The 25,491-nt window shown below is 41.0% G+C and overlaps 1 protein-coding gene across 1 annotated transcript in view; it reads left to right on the top strand.

Moving 5' to 3' along the window:
• THADA (THADA armadillo repeat containing) overlaps positions 1-25,491 on the top strand; it is a 169,580-nt gene that overhangs the window by 125,969 nt on the left and 18,120 nt on the right. The window contains exons 31-36 of the mRNA XM_066624487.1: positions 2,666-2,751; positions 9,686-10,101; positions 10,227-10,348; positions 14,265-14,337; positions 15,450-15,594; positions 16,941-17,072. Coding sequence (XP_066480584.1) covers positions 2,666-2,751; positions 9,686-10,101; positions 10,227-10,348; positions 14,265-14,337; positions 15,450-15,594; positions 16,941-17,072 — 974 coding nt within the window. The remainder of the gene's footprint in view (positions 1-2,665; positions 2,752-9,685; positions 10,102-10,226; positions 10,349-14,264; positions 14,338-15,449; positions 15,595-16,940; positions 17,073-25,491) is intronic.

Below are 25,491 nucleotides of genomic sequence, written 5' to 3'. Positions count from 1 at the left end.
ATAAATCTTACAGTTGGTTGGATGTTGTGAGCTTTTTCATTTTTCATAAGAACAGTACAACCAAACGTTCATGATTTTGATCAGTAATTGTTGGCCTCTTTCAAGCCAATATGTATTTACCTTAAACAAACGTTATTGGCTTCACTTCTTAATGTTGTTCTCCATTTATGTGCTGTGTATGGTGGCAGTGTTTCTGGTTTGATCCACTTGGGACAGGTTGAAAGTTATAGGTTCCCATCAGTTATTGACAAAGGGTTTAATTGGAGCATTCTAATCAGCTTGTGTTCTTTCATTAACAGTGAAATCATAGTAAACATTTTGGTGGGTTCTACTTTGTCAAATGTGTTCATTGTGGCACAAAGTGTATGAATGTATTTGGTATGACACAGCATTAACAGGGACCTGCTCTCTCCTACTTTTGGCACAATTCTATTATGGCTCTGTGCTGGCAGAGCAACCATAAGGAAACTGACCATGTTACTATAAGGAAACTGTCGGTTTATTTTTAATGGGATTTGCCATGAGCATGAAAAACAGCTTCTTTTTCTCTTTGTGTGAAGTCAGTTAGAGTTCAAACTACAGATTTTCTTCCAAAACCACTTAATTTAAGGGGGAAAAATGTGTGGAAAGGGGAGTTTGGTTTGAAATTCCCTCCCAAATAGTCAAATAATAGGAAGTGTATGTGAAACAAACTCCTAGCCCTTAGGTGTGAGATTTTAGAGCTGAAGAAGCTGAGTTGTATCACTGCTGAATCACTTCATTGAATTATTTGAGAGAGACATTGCTATCATTGTAAATGAACCCAATTTAAAATTGGAAGAACTGCATCGAGTCTGCTTTCGTCCTGCCTGGCAGAGCACTGGGTTACAAGAGGGTGAGCCAGACTCTGATTGGAAACTCAGAAGGGAGCGTCCCTAAATTTTCAAGGCCTTTCAGAGAGTGATAACCTGCCAAGCTAGGGAACTGGTGACATCAGAAGAACGACTGGGATGGGTCAGCATCAGGTGTCTCAGGGTCCTGGGTCAGGAGCTGTGGGACTGCCACGCATCCCAATCTTAGTTTTCCTTTCTAGAGAGAGGTTGCAACAACTGAGATTTCCATTGATCTCAGAAACTACCACCACTATAGTCAAATACAGCTACAGGTTTAGCCTCATTATTCGCGTGGGTTCCGTTCTAAGCACTCACTGGATGGCAAAAAATGCACTATAGCAAATAAATTTAAAAAACAAAGTTTCTTTGCTTTGGTGATTTAAAAACAGCCTTGCTGACCGTCCTGATGTAAGATAAGAGTCATTAATAAGACTCATGTAGGAAGAGTCATCAATCAGTCCTCCTCCAAGAGCTTAGAAAGCTTGACTCAGCCCCTCCCTTCACCAATGCAAAGTGATCACCTTTCTTTCACATGCTCAGGGGGAAGGGAGGGGTCCCCTGGAGAGAGAAGGATTGATGGATTGTCAGCCAGCTGCCCCCCCCCCTCATTAAGGAGGCTATTGTTAAAGGACTGTTCAGTTTTTAAAACTGATTTTAAAGGGATGCATTTTTCCCCTTCTCCGTGGATCAGCACATTCCTTCTCATTTGCAGGGGCCATTCATATTGAGTCAAATCTGTGTATAAAAAATCAGTGTATAAATAGGCTGGACCTGTACATGAAACTTGGGCAAACCCTTCATTTCCTTGGCAGAAGAGTACATAGTCTACGTAAAAGATTCCAAATATAGAAATATTCCTGAAATGTATGTTAGGTTCAGGGCTTCCTAGTATATATTTTAATGAGCAGATTCATGTAATTTTTAATGGAAAGAGTGCAGTGGGCATATAAAAGAAACTAAAATAAAATGAACACCTCATTACCTTGACTCTGTTGCAATGTTATATTCTAAATTGGCATGTATTTGTCAGAGTAGTATATGTTTTCACTGCTGAGTTTCCATTTAGTTCTATGATATTAGCTGTGATATATACTGATGGCTGCTTTCTTGTTAATAACTGGACAGAATTCATGAAAACTGCCAAAGTAGTGGTTGTTTATTTGTGTTTTTTTTCCAATTAGTCCTTGTAGTGAATTTTCACGAATGTACATAGTTGGAGCTATCAGTGGTTAAAATTTCTCCACAGAGATGTCAAGCAAAAGTGAAGGAATATATCAATCAGATCATGCCTCTGATTGATATTGCCTGTATATGAGAAATAGCTGAAAGAAATTATGTGTAATTGACTGTGTTATATCTTCCACAATATTCCTGCCACATATCTCCCTTCCCCATAGCTTCCACAAAATTTCCACAATAGCCTTGGGAGAAAAAATGGCGTTCAAAAGCAAATGTATGATTTGATGATTGAAATGCAAATACAAAATTGCAACTCAATATATTAAAAGATTATATAGTTGACTTGCAGAAAGGAACTTTCTAAATAGTCTGTGTAGAATTTGATAGTGAGAAGTCATTGAGTGCATAGATTTTATTATGCTTTGATTTTTAAAATTTAATTGTAGTTTGTGCGTCAATATCCAATACACCCTTATGTGGGAATAGGTTCCATTGAATGTAATGAGACTTCTGTGTAGACGTAGGATTGTGCTGTTGAAGTCTGGGTGATGGTGTATTAAGGAACATTTTAAAAAGTTAAACAATATAACTTCCACCAGTGACTTTGTTTCTAGGCAAAATCTTTGTTTGGTGACCAGAGCAGCCTATCTTGATGTCCTTGTTCTGCTGAGTAATTACCTTGGGAAATCAAGAATAAAAGGTAAGCCTGAGTTAATGTATCACTTTCCTATCAGATGAGGGAACTTTTCAGAGCCGTACTCTGAGTGGTGAAACAGATTCTACTAGGCCAGGGGTTCTGAAATGCTTTCCATGTAAGCTTCTGTAAGTTTTGAAAAGCCAGTCTTATCCAATTTAGAGATGACAAAGCAATGGTGAGCTCATACTAAGACTCAAATTATCGTTCAAGGTATCATGATTTTAATGTTAGGATAGCAGGGCGTCATGATTTTAATGTCTTTGAAGGTGGAACTGAGGATAACAAAAAGACAATGAAACCCAGTGCATCACTCCCATCCCCCAACACTATCAGTCAGTGAACACAGCAAGTGAAAAGCATAGTCTGTGCCAGCCCACTTCTTGATTCATTTGGTGTACACATGAAAACAGAGTTTGAGGAAGAATTAATGCTTCCTGAGCCTCTTTAAAGAGGCCAGCCTTATACTTTCTGAACTACTACCTCAATTGCAGGACCTTCTAACAGATGCTGTTTTCTGATAGTTTAATGTGATGCTAAACAGTCACAATCATCTCAGGCTCTCGTAATTGTTTTCAATATTTGTCTGATGTAGATGCTGAACCCTTTGAACAAGGGCAACATTGTTCTGGAGTATTGTACTCCAGTGTACATTGCTGTGAAGCTATATAAATGTTAAATAAATAACAGTGATAATCATCCTATAATAATAATAAATAATATACAGTATTTATATACCGCCTTTCTAGGTCTTTATTCAAGACTTTATTCAAGGCGGTTTACATAGGCAGGCTTATTAAATCCACGCAGGGATTTTTACAAATTGAAAGAAGGTTCTTTCTTTCAAGAACCACTACATTCAAGGTGTCACACTCCGATCTGGTTTAACATTCTGGCCTCCATCCTCCCACGCTCCGAGCAGATGGAACAGCTCAGCTGCAGCTTGCCAGCTGCTTCAAGGTCGCACGGTGCCAGTGGCCTCGAACTGGCGACCTTGTGGATGTTAATCTTCAGGCAAATGGAGGCTCTACCCTCTAGACCAGACCTCCTGCCCTCCTATGTGAACTGTTGTAACGTTCTACTGCCTTAAAACACTCTGTTTCTGAGATCACTGTAACACAATGGTTTCCAGGCTGTCAGAACCCACAAAGCCCCCCCCCCCCCACTTTGAACACCGTGCGCAGCTCCTGGTAGTGACTGGCAATGAGATCATCACCAGTAACTTCTGGGTTCAGAAGCCCAAAATGCCGCTACAAGCAGAGGTCAGGGCAACTGGATGGGCTTTTCCCAATGCATGAAAATAGTGCACTGAAGCTCTTCCCACTGTGCTAAGCCTCTAACCCAGCCATTTTCAACCACTGTGCCGTGGCGCACTAGTGTGCCGCGAGTGGTCCACGGATGTGCCCCAGGAATTTGGAATTTGGGGGAAGATCATTTATTAGTCAGGCCAATGGGGATGTGAGCCCCCCCACAGACAGCATGGTTTGCCTTGTCAGTTGTCAAAAACCTGATGGTGTGCCTTGACAATTTTATTGCCTTGTCAGTGTGCCACGAGAGGAAAAAGGTTGACAATCACTGCTCTAACCACTGTTTGGAGTAGCATAGTGCAGTCTCCTTGCCAGACAGTGAGCATCCTATAACACCCCAGGGCATTGTGATACACAGTTTGGGAACCATTGCTTTAACACAATAATGGCATCTGTTAATAATATCTGATATTCATTTAGCTGGAGACCTGTCGTGTTTGAGAGTCCTAAGAGGAATTGAAAATCCTTCCAATCCTCAATCCCTCTCCCTATTGCCCATTGATCTGTCCATTGTGGAGTCAGTGGCCAAGGACTGGCCAGGAGTTTTCCATCATGGCCCTGCTTCCTCTGACAAGTATATAGGTCGTGCCTCTTTATCCACAGATTTGGGACCTGCAGTTTTACCTCACCACTGGTCCTGAACCCACAGATCTGCCCCATGTGTTGTCCTCTGGTCGCATTCGGAGGTGCTTCTGAGGGGCAGGGAGGTTGTGTGCAGTCTCCCTGATCCTCATGAGGCTTTCTCAGGCCTTTGGAAGACCAAAAATTGGCACTTCCAGTTTTCTACCAAAAACCAGATATGCTGATTTTTGGCCTTTCAGAGGCCACAGAAGGGCCTCCAAACTTGACCAGAGCACAGTTCCGGAGGACACAATCTGTGGATTTTGGTATCTACTGGGGTTGGGGGTTTAGAAATGGATCCCCTGCTGATACTGAGGCACCACCTGTACATGGTTCTGAGCCTTGAGAATGATAAGTCTTCCATCTTCCCAGCTCAGAAGTTATGCTCATTGTACTCACTTTGGCTTCTTGGATAGAGATAACCTGACAATTTCAGTAGGTCTGTCTCCAGGTTTAGTCTTATTTTCTTTTTAATTCATAGTTTGACTAGTATACTCCTTCAGGTGTATTTCCAGGCAAAGACTAAGAATTGTGTATTTTGTAGCACTAAGTGTTTGGCAGGAGGAATATTCATGTGAGAACAAATAAGACCATTTCTTAAAGTTTTTGTGAGACACTCTGGAAAATACTGTCTCCTGGAAAAGACCACTAAGTGAGTTTCACCAGCCCAAAGTTGAATCCAGCTTAATGAGCATTTAGCTGGTTAAACAGGGACCAAATTAATTATTTCTGGCTTTAAAGAAACTATAATTAAAACAAAAAGTTTTCAGAATTTGATGTCTAGTGAACATAAGAGCCCTGCTTGATCAGACCAGGAGCCCATCTAGTCCAGTTTCCTGTATCTCCAGATGCCTCTGGGACCACACAAGATAAGATGTGTCTTGTGGTCACTCCCTTGCATCTGCCATTCAGAGATAGGCTACCTCTGCAGTCCAGAAGATGCATACAGTCATCATGATATGTAACCTGTGCTCTCTTATTCTACCATTGTTTCTGTCACTGATGTGTTTATCTTCAACAATGAATACTCTCAGTTTACCTAGTCCATGTGAAATTTGCTGTGAATAGTTAAATTGGAGTGGAAATCAATTGTAGGAAAGCAATGAAAGCCCAAATTATTTGGGTATCACTTCTCTGTTTGTGGTGTCCAGTGGCAGTCATGCCATCGCTATGATGTACAATTATTTTTCTGGAATTGCCTCACTGATTACAGATAATTCAGAAAACATCACTGCCAGACCACTGCATTCAAATGTTTTCTGTTATCTGCCCATTTTTTCGAAAATTCCTCTTGGTGGCAATTTTTCTGAATTATGGAGTACCATCCTTTCATGTCTGGATGGGCAAAGGGCTGTTAAAACACCTGGCATAAAGAGTGGGGTGTGAAGACAGTTGGTGACTTAATTGGTGAAGCCATTCATCCTCCTGTGGGACTTCTTTTTTTGGAAAAACTTCAACCACTGAGATGATTATGTCTATCTACAGTGGGGGGGATCAATTTCAGTTGCTCCCAAAGATATTGAATTCTGCAGATAATGAAATCCATGGGGCAGGGGCATGTGCACCGCCACAATTTCTTACCTGGGGGCTACACCCACCCTGACAGCAGAAAGACATCAAATAGGGTTTTAGCTGATTACCTCAGGGTGCAATTCTAACCCCTTATGTCAGTGCTTTCCAGCACTGCTCCAAGGTAAAGGAACAAACATTCCCTTACTTTGAGGAGGCCTCCATGAGTGACACCCAACTGCAGGATGCTTCACATGTCCCATTAGCATCACTATACCAATGCTGGAAAACACTGACATAAGGGGTTAGGATTGTGCCCTCAGTGAAGGAGCAGTATTATGTAGGAAAAAGTGGTTTTTTAAAAAAATCTTAATCCCAAACCATTTAGAATATTTTTATTTGTGTACAGATACAGACTAGAAACCACTGAAGGATGAATAATATTGGAGTTGCATTCTCCAGGGAGCAGGCACTGGCAGCTGCATTTTGCACCAGATGAAGTTTAATAAGCACTTTATAAAGGCAGCTCCATATTAACTGGGTTTCAGTAATCTAATCTGGATGTGACTGTGATGTGTGACAAAAGCCAGATTTTCTTTTCTAAGAAAGAACCACCACTGATTCACAAGCAGAAGTTGTGCAAAGTTACTTCTAATCATAGCCACTCCATGACTATCTAGGAGCACCCTAACTTGAGCTGCTAACTTGATCCTTTAAGGGAGAAATCTCAGATCAGATCTCCTGCTGGTCTATTTTGTCAGGATTAAATCTCAGTTTGTTAACCCATATCCAATCCATCGCTGAGTTCAAAGATGGATTCAGTACTTCCCTAGAAGAAAATGTCTCTGGCTCTGTTTTCTGATGTCCTCCCATCCAACTAGAATGTCATGGCCATCCTTTCAAATGTCATGTGCCTCTACAGGAGGAGGGACCCTGTTTGTACTTTGAGAACCACTACTATATCTTGTCATCTATCTCAGGGAATTTTTTCATCTTGGATCCTCTTTAAAGAAAACCAAACACATTTAGAAACTCCTATCTAAATGGCAGTTTTATGTTCTCTGGTCTCATTTTTAAACCCCTTCTGGCTTCAAAGTACAGATTTGGAAGAGGATATGGAGAATATTCTGTTCAAAACACCCACCCACTGTTGGCTAATAAACAAAAGGACAACCAAAGTATATGTTTCATCCCTTTCATAAATGCCCTCATTTTTGCATTGTAATTTTAATCATTAGCACTAAAACATTGTTAAGCTTATACGTTTAAATAATGTTAGAAGGACTGGCAGCAGGTAGCTTCATATAAATGCAGTTAGGCAAAATTGCCTGTTGGTCCTTAGATTATAATTTAATTTATGCTGAACATAGCAAGTACACATATTTTACATTGTAGTGTTGTTTTTTAAAGTGTGTTTCAAAGATAGTGACATGATTAAAACTACGCGACTTTTTACACCATTGACCATGGTGTCCTTCTGGGATGGTTGACTGAGCTGGGGATTGGGGGGACTGTTTTGTGGTGGTTCCGCTCCTTCTTGGCCTGACAGATCCCAGATGGTGGTACCGGGAGACTCTTGTTTGGCACCTTAGCCCTTACGGTGTGGGGTACCACAGGGTTCTATACTGCCCCCATGTTGTTTAATATCTAATAATAAATTATTATTACAATTCTAATAATAAATAAAATAACATAAAATATGTGCTATTAATTTGGCATCACAAAATTCAACAGGTGTATGGTGACAATTTACTTGTCAATTTGAACCTTTTCTTTCTAATACCAAGCATTGTTTGCATTAATGATGTTGCATTGATTCTTCTGGTGCTGGTCTGTTTTGGGTCGGTAATGCATGTTAGCAAGTGAGTGGTCAGCCTCTGCCATAGGTAGCAGTCTTTCTAATTGGAAGCGAGAAGGGGCCCTTGGACACGGCTGTGGAATAGAGTCAAGAGCTTTCTACCTCTTCCATTCTGCAGTTTTTTCCTGCGTCTCATATGTTGGCTGCTTCCTTGCTTAGTAGACAGAGGCAAAACCATTGCAAGGCATAGGGGGCTGTAAACTAACAATTTTTTTTAGGTTTTTCCTTTAGAAATAAGTCACTTTTAATTAGAACCAGTACCAGTGCACCTATTAGTCAACTCTAAATTAACTGGGTGTGTATTTTTACTTCCTGTTCTTGTTGCATCTTTCTTCATCTTAGTATAGGGGAACTTTTTAGTGGCTGATGCTTCTAACAGCATAGTTTTGTCTGTAAATAGAAGTGCCTCGTTAATGCATTTTAAGAACGAAGCCAGACATTTACTTTGGAAATGAATGTTTGTATTGGTTTAATAAAAAATTATGACATTGGCCAAGGAAAAGAGTTTGTTTAAGTTAGGTAGAAAAATAAATATGTAAATGGAAGTTTGGGAAGGATTTTTCTTCAAAGGTAAAAACACGAATACTTTTTCACTCATTTGAGTTTAGATTTTTGTTTTTCTGGGAAAGAAAATGTGTTTAAAATGTAGAGCAGAAGGGAAAGTAAGAAACATTTGACTGTGGCTTGAAATGATACACATGTGTAAATAGCAATCCAGAGATGTGAGAGAACATTTGGGTTTACTTAATCTCCTCCAACCCAACAGATGACCACTAAAAGGGGGAAAGGGGGAGCTATTTGCTCTGTTTTACCAAGAAGAAGGTAGCTGCAGTACTCCACAAGTGCAGGTGCTGTCTGAATCGGAAGCAAAACTAGCCGTGTGATCTATTGGGTGCCCTCCCACAAGGCACATCTGAACTTCTGTGAATTTCTACGCTATCCCCAAATCAACCTCCTGGCCGTACGATGCAGGCACTTTCTGCTAGGCACCTGTTTCCAAGTATGAATTTATCCTGGATGAATTTGAATAATGCTTTTACCATTTGATCTTATGGCTATGTTTAATTGTTGACATTTCTAACATTTGCTTTAAATATAAAAATTAGGTTCAAATAAGCATTCACAGATATAGTCTCTGAACACCACCCTCCTCCAAGAAATGCAGTTCTGTTGAAAAGAAGGTGAAAATGTTAATCTTGCTTAATGGAGTTCCTTTTTTTTTTCTTTTTCCTATACAGTTTTTGAGCAACAACTTTTTAAATTCTCTCTGTCCCTAAAGGAACCATGTGACCCTTCCATTTCTGCAGATGTGGCAAGGGGAAGGGTTCCAGCATCTACCTATTAATATCTTGGCCAGCAATCATGTGAATGGTTCAGTATTTAAATATCCAGAACAAATTTGAGATTTCAAACATGTAATTCTGAAAAAAACAATCATTTGTGAGCATTGGTAAAATTGTTTATTTGAACTTATAAAATCCCCTTGTTCATAAGAAGTATATATTCAATTCTCAATTGAGAATTGAAATCATTAGAACTTAAGTGTACTAAAGTTTGGCTGGAATGTTTATATACAATAACCAAATATAATCTTTCCTTTTTCTTCCTCATCCCACTCCACCATCCCATTTCTATGGCATTTCAGGAACAGAGTTGCTTGGATTTTGGGAGCAAACAGGCACAATTATCTATGATTCTGAGCTGGCAACAGGTGTTAGCTACTCTCCTGCAGTACCAGGATTTGCACAGTATCTCCAAAGCATCACCAAACTCTTTGTATCTATGTCCTCCATCACTGCTTATCCTGAATTTGAAAACTGCCTTTTACGTGCCTCTGAGAAAACAGTAGGGCCTTCTTTGTCAGTTGCACATCTGCTACATTCTGACTTCCACGAAGTGCGCTTATTGGTCTTGGAAGCAACTCTTCTGTGGTTGAAGCAAGTGAATTCTAAACATGTGATTGAAGGCAGAAGAAGAAACCTGTTGTGTCTACTGTCTGGTTTAGAGGCGATTCTTCTTAAGAGAGCAATAATGGAGAAGCATCCAGAGTGTTTTTGCAAGGTGATTTTATGATCAATATATTCCCCATAATAATGGAGGAAAATTTCAGATCAAAGAGATTCAGTTAGGTCTAGAATAAATTTTTCTTTGTCTGACAGAATTTGATATTTTTTTAATCCCAATAGGTATTAGAAGTTCTACACTGTATGGATCTCGGAAATATGCTTTCAAAGACAGAAGATGCCATAAAAATGAATCAAAGAGACTTCTTGCGTTGGATTCTGGATATTGTAGACATTTCTGACAGGTATGGTCTCATCTTTGTTTTATCGAGCTATAAACGTTCACAGTCCACTTACTGAGAGTAAGTAATTAATAAAGAGAAAAAAATCTCTATGCTCTCTGTGTCTTATTAAGCCTCAAACATAATAGGCATACCTTTGATATTGAACATAATATGATTTGTATTCAGACTCAGAGGTAGGTCACTGTTAGTCCCATTTTACAGACAAGGAACCTGAGGCTGAAATATGATGGCTTGCCTAAATGAATACCAGGTTGATCTGATACCTGAATAGAACAGTGTAACTCTTCTTTTCATTCACGTTTTAAGGTTTTGAACTCTAAATTGTTGTTTCAGAGGAGTGACTATTGTTGAAGCATAGTACAGGTCCAACCTTGTTATACACTGATTTGTTATACACAGATTTGACTCAATACGAATGGCCAAATGAGAAGGAATGTGCTGATCCCTGGAGAAGGGGAAAAATGCACCCCTTTAAAATCACAGTTTAAAAAACTGCTTTTTACTGTTGTAGAGAGAGAGTCATGCAAGTGATTATACGTATAACCTAATTATCCACAGTTTTTTCCTATCTCAACAGTTATGAGAAGTACCCTTAAATTAAAGGAAAATAGTCCTTTAACAATAGTCTCATTAATGCAAGAGAGGGCAGGCAGCTGACAATCCATCAATCATTCTCTCTCCAGGCACAAGGTAAACCCCTCACTTCCCCCTGAGCTTATGACGGAAGGCTAAATGGCAGTGATTATCACCAATTCTTTCCCCCTTGCTGGGGCTCCTGGTGAAAGGAGAAATTGCTGTCTCCTAGTGAAGCCTAAGTGCCTGGAGAGAGACTGATTGCCTCTGTGTGCATTTCCAAAGGTCAGCAAGGCTGTTTTTCAGTCACTGGAGCACAGAGACTTTGTTCTTTAAATTGATTTGTTTTAGTGCGTTTTTTGCCATCCACATGAGTTCTGGGAATGGAATCCTCGCAGATAATGAAACACAACCTGTAGTTGGTAATGCATGAAGAACATTTTGAAGATATCTATTTAAAAATTATTTAATAATTACCTAGATTTCAGTGCTGTGAGCACTTTGCAAATGATGTGTTACCAACAAACTGAGCATTGAACTGGCCACAAGGTGAAGCAATTTATTACTGGCATTTTTGTGCAGATGTTTTGGTCACTGTAGGCTGCCTTTCTGACAGCTGTCTCCTGCTTCAGCTGACTGTCTCTTGCTTCAGCTGAAAAATTTGAGAGTATATATCTATCCCACGTATTTCAAATGCTTTAATAATAGTGTCCTCTCCCCCAAGGACTCTTGATCTAGGAGTGGGGTTAGAGCTCTCTGTCAGAGAATTCTCAGCACTTCTGCCAAACTTTGGTTCCCAAAATTCTTTAGGGAGAGCCATAACAGTTTTCTGACCTTTAAGAAGTTGCAGTTTGAAGAACCTGAAAAGAGAACTGTCTTCATGTCTGGAATACCTCAAAGGATTCTGGCTAACCCTTCTGCTAAGATTGGCATGAGCCCACCAATTGGGCAGCCAAACCCACCTGGTGGGATTAGATACCCGGGTAGACTGAACTCATCCAGTTGGACGAACCTCTAGCATCAGCAAACCTAGTTTGTTTTAAGTCCCTACATAGCAATACTCTTCTTGATTGTTGTCTCTAATTTGTTTGTTGATACTCTTGAACCAAACATTAATGAAAGGCTCACCCACTGTCGTAAACATAGGGGGGTTTGGGGTACTCAGGGTTCTTGGTTTTCGAACCCTAAAGCCCTCAAGGCCCCTTTGCTCAGTAGTACTGCCACCACCCTGTATGTGCCAGTGCCTCAGTCCAGGGACACCGAGACCCTCTCGGCTTAATTTTATCCCTTGCAGGCACTGAGCTCTTTCTCCAATAAAAGCCTCAGTCCTCAAGTTACTAGACCTCAGTGAGCACTTGGTAGCTTGCTGAACGGCTAGGCAGGATTCTGAACCTTTGTCCCCAACAGACAATGAAAATATCTTAGTAAAAGATATTTTAGTTTATTAAGTACATAAGGTTACACACTCTAAAATAAGGCAGCAAATGCTAGAGGCATAAACATCTAGGAAACATGTCAGCAATAAAATAATAAAGCTAGCTTGCTGTCTCTATTAATCCCTAACTCTCACCTGGGTCAGTTACTCTTGTAGATCTCTTAGCTCCAGGGCTACCTATGAGGCCAGGTGCCCATGATGGACAATGGAGCTCACACGCGTGCAGAATGTTGCACCCAAAACTCTGTCCAAGAAGGAAGCACCCACACCCTTTGGGCACTCATTATTATCTTCTTATGCTAATAGTACTGAGGTGACCTCATACTTATTTAGACTGTCTAATCAGACCCTTGCGGAACAGAACCTTCTCGAAGTTGACCTGGCTGCTAACTCCTCCTAGTTCTTACCCCTCCCAACTGGAGATCCACAGCTGCACTCAGTCACGCTTGATAAGGCACCTCTCTGTCTGCTAAGGTGCTAAACATTCCAATGGGTTGTAATTCTTGTTATCTGTTCTTTCTGGCCAGCAAAGGAGAGACAACAATTCTTTTGTTTATTTACTCACATTCTTGCAGCTGGGAACTGCTAGCAACTTCCCCGTTACGCTGTCTTAGTTAGGTTCAGGCTTCACCTGCTAACCTAGGCCTAACATGTACTTATTCATGACACCCACCATCATAGGGAACTGGATCCATCCCTTCTACCTGACAGTGTGAGGAGCTCAGATTAGGAAATTATCCAGCATTATGCATTTAGGAATGATTCCCCCCCCCCCGCCAGTTTCACTTTTTAAGTGCTGTGCCCAGTTTTTGCCAACCTTCCATTCCGGTCAGTCTTGTTCTGATGTGTCTTGATTTTTGATCTACTGGATCCCCTCCCTGTTTCCTTCCTTTTGTCTTTAAGAAATGCCTTCTCATTTTTTTGATTATCATACTGATTATTATTCATAGTGATATTACAAGTTCACAAATGACTGTGGCCTAAATGATTTGAGAGTGCTCTGTTGCTCAGTCCTTTTGGAAAATGTCATTGACAAAATTAATTTAGTTTTTAATTTAAAGCTAAGCTTAGTTATAAAAGCCTTTTTTCCTGTTACATATTCCTGCCATCTTGAAGCACCCAAAACACATTATTTTATCATTCTGGAAATCACATTCTGAACCTATAATTGCAATTTGGAGCCTTTTTAAGGATTTGTTTGCTAATATTTTTCTCATTATGTTAAAACTTGGGTTCGTTTTTCCCAAAGTTGATTGTATTCTACTGAAAAATGTTGACTGTATAAAATAATCAATAGTGAGGGCAGAGGGCGGATTGCCTCTGGGAACCGGGAACCGGGAACCAGCAGAGCTACTGTTTTCTCCAATCTCTGATTTAACAAAAATTATCTGTTTTAGCAGTAGTAAGTACCGACATTTATCATGAGAATTCACAACACATTTTTAATATGTATTTGTTGCACATATTTTAATGATTAAATAAGGACAAAGCAGCAGCAGGAGAAACAATACCCCCAAAATGCAACCATCCGTTTAATCTTAACTCCACAAAAATCAAGAATTCAGAATTTGTGTGACTGATTTACAAACAAATCTTTATAAACTATTTGAATATGATCAGGATTTGATGTACCTTAATCAGTTTTATATTCATAAAGTACAACCTCCTCCTTGTGCTTTAACACAATAATTTTTCATGTGGTTGTATATTCAGGTGCAGAGCAGCCATAATAGATAGATTGGCTTGGGTTAGATTTCATCCTGACTTTAACTAACTGAGCATAATTCATGTAACATGTGAGAAAAGATGTTTTCATACTTGCTGTTGAATGTCTTAAATGTCAAAGCTACTGCAGTATGCATTTCCCATTTAATTTTGAGTGATTGTGCTTAATCTTTATTTTTGCAGCATTGAAATTCAAAGTGTATCCCTTAAGTTTGCCTCAAAGTTGATTGTCCATCTGACACAAAATTGGCAGGAGGTAAGGGAACTTAGTTTAACAGAGCTAAAGGCATCTTAAAACACTTGTCTAGATTTGCTGTGATGAAAGAAATTGAAAGCATCCTTCATAATGAATGATCTTTAAGTACTTGCTCCATTTTGTAAAGTTAGTTGCTTCTTAAAGGCAACTTCTTATGTTAACTGCTTCTTATAAGATTAAGACTGCAGCGCACAAGCAAATATTACACTGAAATTTATAGAACTGCAGGATTGCTACAGTGTCTGTCCTTGCAGGAGTGTAAATCCCCATTCATTTCAGTATTTAAATTTTAATATATTAGACTTGATGCTACCATGGTATGTGCCTGCATTTGGGGAAATGTTACAGATCTGCACTTATAACAAGCTACTATGTATGCCTTTAACAATGATAGTCAATGGGACTTACTCCTGGGTAAGTGTGGGTAGGATTCCAAAGTAGGATTGTTGAAAAATATTCCTGCTTGATATTGTCACTTCTGGTAATGACCATTTCCAGTGGGTCCTGACGGATTCTCATTCTAAAAAGTGGGTCCCAGTGCTAAAAGTTTGAGAACCACTGCATTATGGTGTGTGTACAGTGGTGCCTCGCAAGACGAAATTAATTCGTTCCGCGAGTCGTATCGTAATGCGAAAATTTCGTCTTGCGAGGCACCACTGCAAACTGCAAACAAACCAAAAAAAAAAGGGGGGGGGAATTCGTCTTGCGAAGCACGGCCATAGAAAAATTCATCTTGCGAGTCACCAAAAAAATAGCAAAACGCTTTCGTCTTGCAAGTTTATCGTTGTGCGAGGCATTCGTCTTGCGAGGCACCACTGTATTTTTTTCCTTTAAAATATTTATAACCCACAGTGTTTTTGGTTTCCTCTTCTGTTTTGAATGAATTTCTGATCCTATGAAAGCCAGGGCTGAAGGTCATATGCTGAGTTTAGGTGCCACAGAAAAACAAATTTCAGAGTAGCGATTGGCTCTTCTTGTTAACTTTAATTTTACAAGTTTACAAGTCAATTAAGCTGGATGTCAGAGCATAATTAGAATTTATTTAATTCCATTATTCTAAGAGGTCATTGCTATTGTACCTGAAAGTTTCTAATGTCAGTGTTTTCTTATAGGAGGTGAAATCAGAAGTGAAACAGTGGATTGAAATAGTCACTTATTCTTGTGAAAGTGAACAACAAATAGATCTCAGGTTGGCCGTTGCAGAGATTCTTGTGAGCATTACACCATTCTTCCTGACCAGTCAGAAGCTTCTGTTGGGTATGTAAAATAGGCAAAATGAAGCACTATGAATGCAAATAAGTCAAAGTTGCACTTTTTACATTTCTGTGCTTCCTCTGTGGATCCTTCTGTGGTGCTAGTCCTCCCTCCTTTCTTCTTCAGGAGGACTCTCTAGGAATAGTCGCATTCCTTCCTCACAAGGCCCTTGTGAGGAAGGAAATGTTATGTCTCCATTCCTGAAGAGCCCTTGTGAAGCAGTACTAGAGGAGGAGCCCTGTCAGATAAAGGGAGGGAAGTAGCTAGGAGCCTTGCTTAAACATTGCTTTGTTAAGCAGTGCACTCATTGAACTTGCATCTCTGCCTGCCTGAAGCCAGCAGGTAAAGACTTCTGTTAATGAAGTTTACTGTTTAACCAAGGATCATATAATACAACTTTCCTCTACTTTTGGCTAGTTTTACGTATGGTTTTAAGTCTTTAGAAGCAGAAAGGCATGTCATTGTGAGTGATCTGAAGAGTGTGTACATATGTTATATATAAAGACTATCAAATTTATTTCAGTACCTCTGTGGTAGAGCACCTGTTCTCAGTGCCAAAATCCTAGTGGTATAGTCCTCTGCACATGCCTATCTATTCTCTCTGTTGAATGGGTTCATCCAGGAGTGGCAAACTCACCTCAGCTGGGTGGCCACCTCAGATTCATGGCACCTGCTAATGGCTGGTGGTCCACAGTCTAGAGTTCCAGGCTGCCCAGGAGCTGTGCTCTGGTCGTGTATGGATGGTGTTCCGAGTGCTGGGGAGGCCATGCACTGCCTCCTCGGCCCTAAGAATGATATTCTGAGGCCTTGCAAGGCCTTAAAACATCACTTCTGGTTTTTTTAAAAAAACAACCAGAAGTGACGTTTCAGGTCTTATGAAGCCTTTGGGGGGGGGGGTGGCCCCGGAACTCTGCCGGCCACCTGAAGAGGTTCATTGGGCCTTTTGTTTGACACTCCTTAGTCTGTGGGTAGACATCTGTATACACACTATTGTTTGCTTGGAGGATAATGAATATAGGCCTCTTTTTAACGAGTACAGTACATTTTGAACTGCACTAGCATTGACATGAAAAGGAGAGCACACACCAGACTGCATTCTAAGAAACATAATGTCTAGAAAATCTTCTACTGGATATTACTGAGATCTCTATTCTAGTTTTAAAAAGAAGATTGCAATCTTATACACACTTTCCTGGGGTAAACCCCATTGAATAGAATGGTACTTACTTCTGAATAGACATTCTTCAATTTACCCTGTAAATGTAATTGTTTACAGTTTGTAAACTATGTTTATTTTGCAAGCATATTTTAAAACATCACAGCTAACATCTCTTTCTGTAAATGTTCAGGTCTCTCTGATACGCTACTCCTCTGGAAGTGTGTTGTTCAGCTGCTGCAGTGTGAAGAGCAGATAGTAAGGGATGCAGCTGCTAATGTCATAAGAGTGGCACAGTCTCAAGAAAATATCTTTAGAAAAACAGGTATAAAATTATGGTTCTTATCCATTAATGATTGATGAAGCATATTGATGAAGAGAGGAGGGCTCAGTGCAAATGCCAGTATGTTCGAATTTGTTTCTAATCTGTGCTAGCTAAAGGTTTTTCTTTATTCCTCCTCAGTTGCTTTGATGCAAGCATGGCAACATACTTTTTTTGTTGGTTTAGAGTGGTTATACAGTTCCCCTGTGGGTTCACACCATTTTATGAACCTTTTAAAATTGTTCTACTGTCAAGACTTTTTCAAACTTCTTAGAAGTTATGTACTTGTTGAACTCAAGTACAGTTGCACACAGGCTAAAATGTGGCTGGGCAGACTTTGATTAGGCAGAAAAACCCTCCAAAATTATATACTTCAGAAGGTCTTAATAGGAAATCCTTGTAGTTCTTTCTGCACTTCTTGTCAAGCTGTCTTGGAGCAACAGACCATTTGAGTGTTTGTGAGAGAGAAATTGCCAGCATACATTTTTGAGTATGGAACCTGTAGGTTCAGTGTAGACATAGCATTACCTGGGATAAAGGACTTGGGTGAGGACCATAGGATTGCTCACTTCTTCACATGGCAGTTCCTCCTGGCATGTTCCTATGTCTGGATTTATTGCATCTGACTGTTAGAGATATGAAATCAAAGCAGAATTTACCTGTCTTGCATATTATGCAAAACCTTTGAAAAATCAGTGTATTTGGAGTTCATGGTCTCCCTTAGTGTAGCCCAGTTCTAAGTAGTATCCAGAACCAATTTGTTCAACATGGGCTTCTTCTGTATTACTCCTGTTTTAAAATTCAGTTCTTACACATTTTGGAACTTAGTTTGACAGAATGTACTGAATTATATTCACTTTCATGTGTTGTGTTACATGTCCTTAAAATCTTTTTTGTCACCTTGTCTGTTGCTTTACCCAGTCGGTTGATCTAAATCTTGATGCAAAATCAGCATCCGCTTTTTGTTGTTCATTTCTCAAGGGTCAGATATATTTTATTGAACTCGAAGTTTATTTTCCCCTCTTTCTTTTGATGAATTACAGTTGTTGTGACAAGACCATTCACTTAACCCATGTGTATTGTTACAGACAGATGCTTATTTCAAACAAAGAGAAGTATCAGCTTGTTGTAACTGTATATATCTAGGGCCTAGTTCTCACTGAGATTTGTTTTTGAATTGTATGAATTCATACAGATGTGAGCTCACATAACTGAATACTCTGTTACACCAGAAAAATTATCTGCATGTAGATCAACATCAGAAGATCAGTCTAGAACACGGGTGTCCAAACTTTTTGACAGGAGGGCCACATCATTTCTCTGACACTGTGTTGGGGGCTGGGGGAAAAAATTAATTTACATTTAAAATTTGAATAAATTTACATAAATTTACATGAATATATTAGATATTGAGTTTATACGATTGAATGAAGGTCTTGTGATAGCTCAAGGCCTATAAAAGACCTTGCACAAAGCAAGGCCAGCCTTTCCTTTGCTGCCGCTGCTGCTTCACAGACGTGAAACAGCAGGCAGTGGAGGGAGCCCTTGGTCCGCAGCTCACGCAAGAGGTCAAACAATCAGCCCTCACACTGAGAGTAGTTGCGTCAGGCCAGTGTGGGCTCCAGCAAGTCTCCAGAGGCTCATTGGAGACTGGGGGTTCCCTGCAGGCCAGATTGGGGGTCCTTGAGGGCCATAAATGGCTCCTGGGCCTGGGTTTGGGCAGCCCTGGTCTAGAACAGTGGTTCTCACACATTTAGCATCGGGACCCACTTTCTAGAATGAGAATCTGTCAGGATCCACTGGAAGTGATGACATGACCAGAAGTGACATCATCAAGCAGGAAAAGTTTTAACAATCCTAAGCTGCAATCCCACATTTACCCAGGTGTAAGTTCCATTTACTATTATTGTTAAAAGAATATACATAGTAGCTTGTTAAAAGTTCAGGTCTGTTACATTTCCCCAAATGCAGTCACATACCAGTCTAATATATTAAAAATAAAATATTGAAATGAATGGGGACCCACCTGAAATTGGTTCGTGACCCACCTAGTGGGTCCTGACCCACAGTTTGAAAAACACTGGTCTTGAACCCTTCTCCCTAATTTTCCTTGTGTAGGGGAGTTTTTGTATGTGCGACCCAACTTGAAATCTGAAATGGTACACTACAAATACAAGTTAATCATGCCAGTGAGAGCTAGGCCTAAGACCTACAAGTTGCCCAGTACTGTTTGACCAAGTAAATACTGTTTGACCATGATTTTTTTTTTTACCAATATACGCACTGTGTTTTGGAGAGCAGCCTATCTGTATAGATCAAATATCTATTTCCAATTGTGAGAAAAGTTGTATGTAACTTGACTTTTAACACAACTTAATCACAATGTTTTTTCCTACTTTTCATTTCTCTGTCCAAATTAATGTGACTTTTGAGAACCTAGTTTGCAATAGATCATTAACATGCTGGGCTTTGCTCAGTAGCCATAGGCAGAAGGATTGGGTGTTAGTGTGTGTGTGTGTGTGTGTGTGTGTGTGTAAAAGTGTTGGAGGTGTAAACATAATCTGTAATAAAGATAAGTCACTAGAAGTCTGATAAAACAGGAGGAGATATATGTCTCGTGGCATGTTGGTTCATCTTTCTCCAGTGCAGATGGCAGTCGTTAGCTAGAAGAGAGCAGATAATTCACTGGGCTCCCCTGTATCATATCCTAATTAAAGATAATATAAGACCATAAGAAGAGCCCTACTGGATCAGGCCAAAGGCCCATGTAGTCCAGCTTCCTGAATGTCACAGTGGCCCACCAAATGCTTCAGGGAGCACACAAGACAACAAGAAACAACCTGCGTCCTGGTGCCCTCCCCTGCATCTGGCAATCTGAGATAGCCTACCTCTAAAACCAGGAGCTTGCACATACCTACCATGACTTGTAACCCGTGGTGAACTTTTCCTCCAGAAATTTGTGCAATCCCCTCTTAAAGGCATCTAGGCAAGATGCCTTCACTACTTCCAGTGGAATTCCAGTGAATTCCAGAGTTCAGAATTTACATGGGGCACAGCAACATGACATGAGTCCTGCTTACCTTGGCTCTATACCACTTTAAGTAAAGAAGATAAAACTGTGAATAGGACTGAACAGTTTAACCCTTAAATTTCACAGTGATGTTTTATCTTGTCATAGTGGATATGTTGAAATGTTGTCCCTCGCTAAACATTAGCGAGTGCATAGGGCATTACAAAATTAAAATGAAAATAATGTCTTTTTAAAACCTATCCAGTTTCATGGAGGTGTAGCTAAGTAGATTGGATTATTTACATAAAAATACACAAATGCTGTTTTCAAGCATTGTGATATTTAGGTTTATTGTTGTTACTAATAAGGTATTTATATACCACTTTTTGAAAAAGAGGTTTACAGAGAAAATTGAATAACTGAGTGGTTGTTCCCTAACCCCAAAGAGCTCGCAATTTAAAAAGATACAAAAGAAACACCAAACAGCCACTAGAAATGAGGCTGTGTTGGGGTGGATATATGGTGTCTACCTTGTTGAAAATGTTAGTTTAATTTGGATGAAAAACAATATAGATGTGGTTTGTTGCTGTCATTTTTCTATTTTAGTCATGCCAGAATTCTAATCCACATAGAATCAAACTGTCTAATTAGGAGCAAGATTAATTATTGTTTTGTTTGCCTTTGAACAATAACCTGTCATGTATTTCAGATCTTACTAATGACCTTTGCAGTACAAGCCAAGATGGTGTGACAAGTTTATTGCTTTCTTATTCATTGAGGTGTAAATGTCTGTGAAATTCTTTTTTATTTATTTTAGTTTGAGGGAATGCACTTGGAAGTATTGTGTTTAATGTAAATGCTAATTAGTTTCTTTGAAAACCAATTATATTAGAGATTCATGGTTCTGCAAAATGCAAACTATTTCAAAGCAAAAAATTTTGTTCCAGAATTCACTCTTGAAAAGATTGCAAACCTAAGAAGTAATAGTTCTCCCTTATTGTTACTTCCCACTAGTTCAAATACACAGTGTTCTACACAATGCTCCTCCCATGTCCTTCCTAAACCCAAGTCTTTCCCCTCTCATAGAGAAGATTGCAGATTCTAGTATCTGGTCTGTCTCATGGTTTTAGGGCTGGAGAGAGGGTGGGGGTCTCAGGCCTGAAAGAAGAGAAGAACTTTTCCGAGTGGTGAAGACCAGAAGTGATTGTGAGGAGCTCCAGAAAGATCTCTCCAGACTGGCAGAATGGGCAGCAAAATGGCAGATGCGCTTCAATGTCAGTAAGTGTAAAGTCATGCACATTGGGGCAAAAAATCAAAACTTTAGATATAGGCTGATGGGTTCTGAGCTGTCTGTGACAGATCAGGAGAGAGATCTTGGGGTGGTGGTGGACAGGTCGATGAAAGTGTCGACCCAATGTGCGGCGGCAGTGAAGAAGGCCAATTCTATGCTTGGGATCATTAGGAAGGGTATTGAGAACAAAACGGCTAGTATTATAATGCCGTTGTACAAATCGATGGTAAGGCCACACCTGGAGTATTGTGTCCAGTTCTGGTCGCCGCATCTCAAAAAAGACATAGTGGAAATGGAAAAGGTGCAAAAGAGAGCGACTAAGATGATTACGGGGCTGGGGCACCTTCCTTATGAGGAAAGGCTACGGCGTTTGGGCCTCTTCAGCCTAGAAAAGAGATGCCTGAGGGGGGACATGACTGAGACATACAAAATTATGCAGGGGATGGACAGAGTGGATAGGGAGATGCTCTTTACACTCTCACATAATACCAGAACCAGGGGACATTCACTAAAATTGAGTGTTGGGCAGGTTAGGACAGACAAAAGAAAATATTTCTTTACTCAGCGTGTGGTCGGTCTGTGGAACTCCTTGCCACAGGATGTGGTGCTGGCGTCTAGCCTAGACACCTTTAAAAGGGGATTGGACAAGTTTCTGGAGGAAAAATCCATTATGGGGTACAAGCCATGATGTGTATGCGCAACCTCCTGATTTTAGAAATGGGTTATGTCAGAATGCCAGATGCAAGGGAGGGCATCAGGATGAGGTCTCTTGTTATCTGGTGCGCTCCCTGGGGCATTTGGTGGGCCGCTGTGAGATACAGGAAGCTGGACTAGATGGGCCTATGGCCTGATCCAGCGGGGCTGTTCTTATGTTCTTAAGAAAAGAACAAAAGAAAAGAAGAATTTGATCTGCAATAAGCCTTTTCTCACCCACATTGCCAGAATATTTCTGCCTCCATGGCCCTGTTTAGGTTTGTCAGAACATCTGGTTGGCTACTGTTGGACACAGGAACTTAGGCCAAATGGACACATAGGGCGCAATCCTAACCAACTTTCCAGCACTGACCTAGCCGCAATGCAAGATCAAGGGAGGAGCTCAGGTCACAAGTTCAGTCTCTGGCTTGTATAGGAACTGGGAGAGACTAGTGTCTAAAACCCTGAAGAGCTACTGTCAGTCATTTTAGAGAGTACAGAACTATATTATACAGATAGTCAATCTCAGTAGGTGGTAGGTAACTTCTTATGTTCCTATGACCAAAGCCTTCTGAACAACCATTACCTGACTGAAATAAGAATCATGTTTTGAAGAGCACATTGCCCTATTGTACATATCCTTTGATGCAGTGTTTAATATAAATGATCGCTCTTTAATTCTCTGTGTTACATCAGGATAGGCATGGAATTACCTAGGGATCAGTTTCGCTATGATATGGTTGAAGTATCTGTTGAAAAGATTGGTGCTTGGCACTAACAAGGTACATAGGCTATGTGAGGGAACCTAGCCACATCACCTGAAATCTCTCAGGTGATATTTTGAATTCCAGATTACATCTAGGAAGGAATATACAGCAGGTTCCTGATGCTGTTACTATGACTCATCTGCTTCACTGGGTTTAATGATTCAGAAGCATTATGGTCTGCTCTGTGTTGACTACCCTTCAGATGCAACTTGTCCCTCTTGACTTCAGGAGCTAAGTCAGGCACCTCCTGGAGCCTGCATACCTTTCCTTCAGGGTGCAAAGTTTTCTCTTTCCTTTTGAGATTCAAGACCTTCTGCCCTGTAATACCAATACAGAAGGTCCCCAACTCACAAACATTTAAGTTATGAACACCTGACTTGCAAACAGGCTTTATTGGGGCATTGAAGCAGGTGCAGCTGTGAACATATTGGCCAAAAAACCATGGAAGCCTCTTGGAAACAACCTGAGCAGCTCAATAACTTTGAAAATACCAACCTGGTACTGTGGCAATAGGGAAAAAACAATCCCTCAATAACATTAGATAAACATTGAAAATCTGAGAATTCCTGGAGCAGGAGGAAGAGAACAAAGGAAGCAGTCGGCGTGATCAAGGCTGATTGGGCATAGGGAGAGCTGATATATTGAAAAGTTCAAGGAAGCAGTAATACTGTATGAGAAAAAGTGGGCCTTGAATGGAGGTGACTCCAACGACAGAATAACAAACCATGGCCACCTTTTACCACTACCAAGCAGGTAAAGAGTAGTAAGAGAGTAGGCAAAGGTCCAAGCTGAGTTTGTTCTATGGACTGTAAGGAAAAAAATGTAATTACGCTTATTAATAATAAATCATAGTATTATTAGCATGTGTGCCAAGGCATTAGCATGTGTGCTGGGCACAAAGCTCTCTAGATTGGGTTTGTCTATGAACAAATTATGGGGAGGCATGTTGTCAAAAGATTTCAGTAATGCATGAAAAACAGTTCTATAATATCTCTGTCAATTGATGCTGACTGTGGTATGTTTAGAAAAGGGGGAAAGCATGTGTGTTTTACCAGTATTGAGCAGTATTACTTGATTGGGCTGATGGGAATTTTAGCTTCATTTGCTGCAGTAAACAGTCCATGTTTTGGTTAAGGGACTGCGTGTTAAAGAAGTCAACTTTGGCTTAGGGTGCAATCCTGAAAAGTACTTGGGCCAGCGCAAGTCCTTTGCGCCGTCCAGGAGGGTTGCAAACGTTCCATAAGGCATGTTTGCACTTCCTCATGAGTCAGCTAGGCCGGTGTGCGGAGGCTGATGCAAGCCTCCGCACCAATGGAGGCACTGAGTCTTGTGTCGGCCTATGGAAGACTCTGGGGTGGTGGTGGGGGGAGGCAGGAGGGAGATGTTCTGGGGTGAGGGGATGGTGGGCAGTGGGTGGCCCTGAGGGTGGGATGGTGGGGAGCGGGAGATGCGGTTGGAATCCAGTGGTTATGCTGGATCCCAACCCCTCTTTCCAGGGAGCTTGTAGCAACTTCAGGCCGTTTCGGTCTCCTCAGACTTGTGCTACCTCAGGAAGTGGCACAATTCTGAGGAGACCCATGGGGCCAGTGTGCCTTACCCTGAGGTAAGGGGAAAAGTTCCCCTTGCCTCTGGCTGAGCCGCTTTGGACTCCTATCCTGCACTGGATACAGCACAAGCCTCTTGGCTTGCCTATTCCAGCACAGGATAGGATTGTGTCCTTAATGTAATACAAGAGGTTTTACCGTAGATACTCGCCTATAAGTCGAAAAATTTCTTCCCAGAAAAGCAGCCTGAATCAAGCCTTATCTCCGGGACAGGCAAGCAGTGAGGGTGGGGGGGAGGCGAGTGAGCCAGCCAATCACTATTGTGGGAGGGAGAGAGAAGGAGCAAGTGATCTTCTGCTGAGAGGAGGCTGTGCAGGCGTTTGCAGCTGCCTTCGGGTGTGGTGCAGGTGTGCTCCATGTGCTCCTTCAGGCTGTTGCCCAGCTGCAGAAGCTCCAAGGGCAAGGCAGGGCAGGGCAGGGCAATTGCCACCGCAGCCATCAGCAGACCCCCTCACTCAGCACCAGCTCCCAAGGAGGCATCTCTGGAGCAGCACCCAAGACAGAGCAGGAGACAATGAGCTGTGTGTGAGAGGGGGCGTCTGAGCGAGGGAGAAGCAGTCATTTGAAACAGCTGAGTCCATCTCCTCTTTCCTTCTTGTTCCCCCTTCCTACTGTATTTAAACTTCAAGCACTCCATTGGAAAGCCCAGCTTGCTAACCCCCTTCCTATCTCCCCACAGATGAAGTTGGACAGGGTGGGGAAGGGGGGAGAGTGATCTTTTTAAAGAGAGATAGGGGAGAGAGGCAGCCTGCAGAAGCCTGTACCTTTGTTTCTCAAGCCATTGATGAAAGGGTTAAGTCCATCTCCTCTTTTCTTCTTGTTTTTGCCCCCTCCCCCTTATTGAATCCAAACTTTAAACTCTCTGTTGCTAAGCTGAGGCTTGCTAGCCCCTCTCCCCATAAGCTGAGGCTTGCTAGCCCCTCTCCCCATAATTATTCACCACTGATGTTGTACTGGGGGGGAGAGGAAGAGTTAACTTTTATAAAAGGAAAAGTTTGTGTGTGTGAGAGAGAGAGCACTTAAAACAGTTAAGGCTACAATCCTAGCCTCACTTTCA

This window comes from Tiliqua scincoides, chromosome 1, assembly GCF_035046505.1.
Source record: "Tiliqua scincoides isolate rTilSci1 chromosome 1, rTilSci1.hap2, whole genome shotgun sequence".
NCBI classification, from domain to species: Eukaryota; Metazoa; Chordata; class Lepidosauria; order Squamata; family Scincidae; genus Tiliqua; species Tiliqua scincoides.
This window is presented reverse-complemented; position numbering and strand designations above follow the sequence as displayed.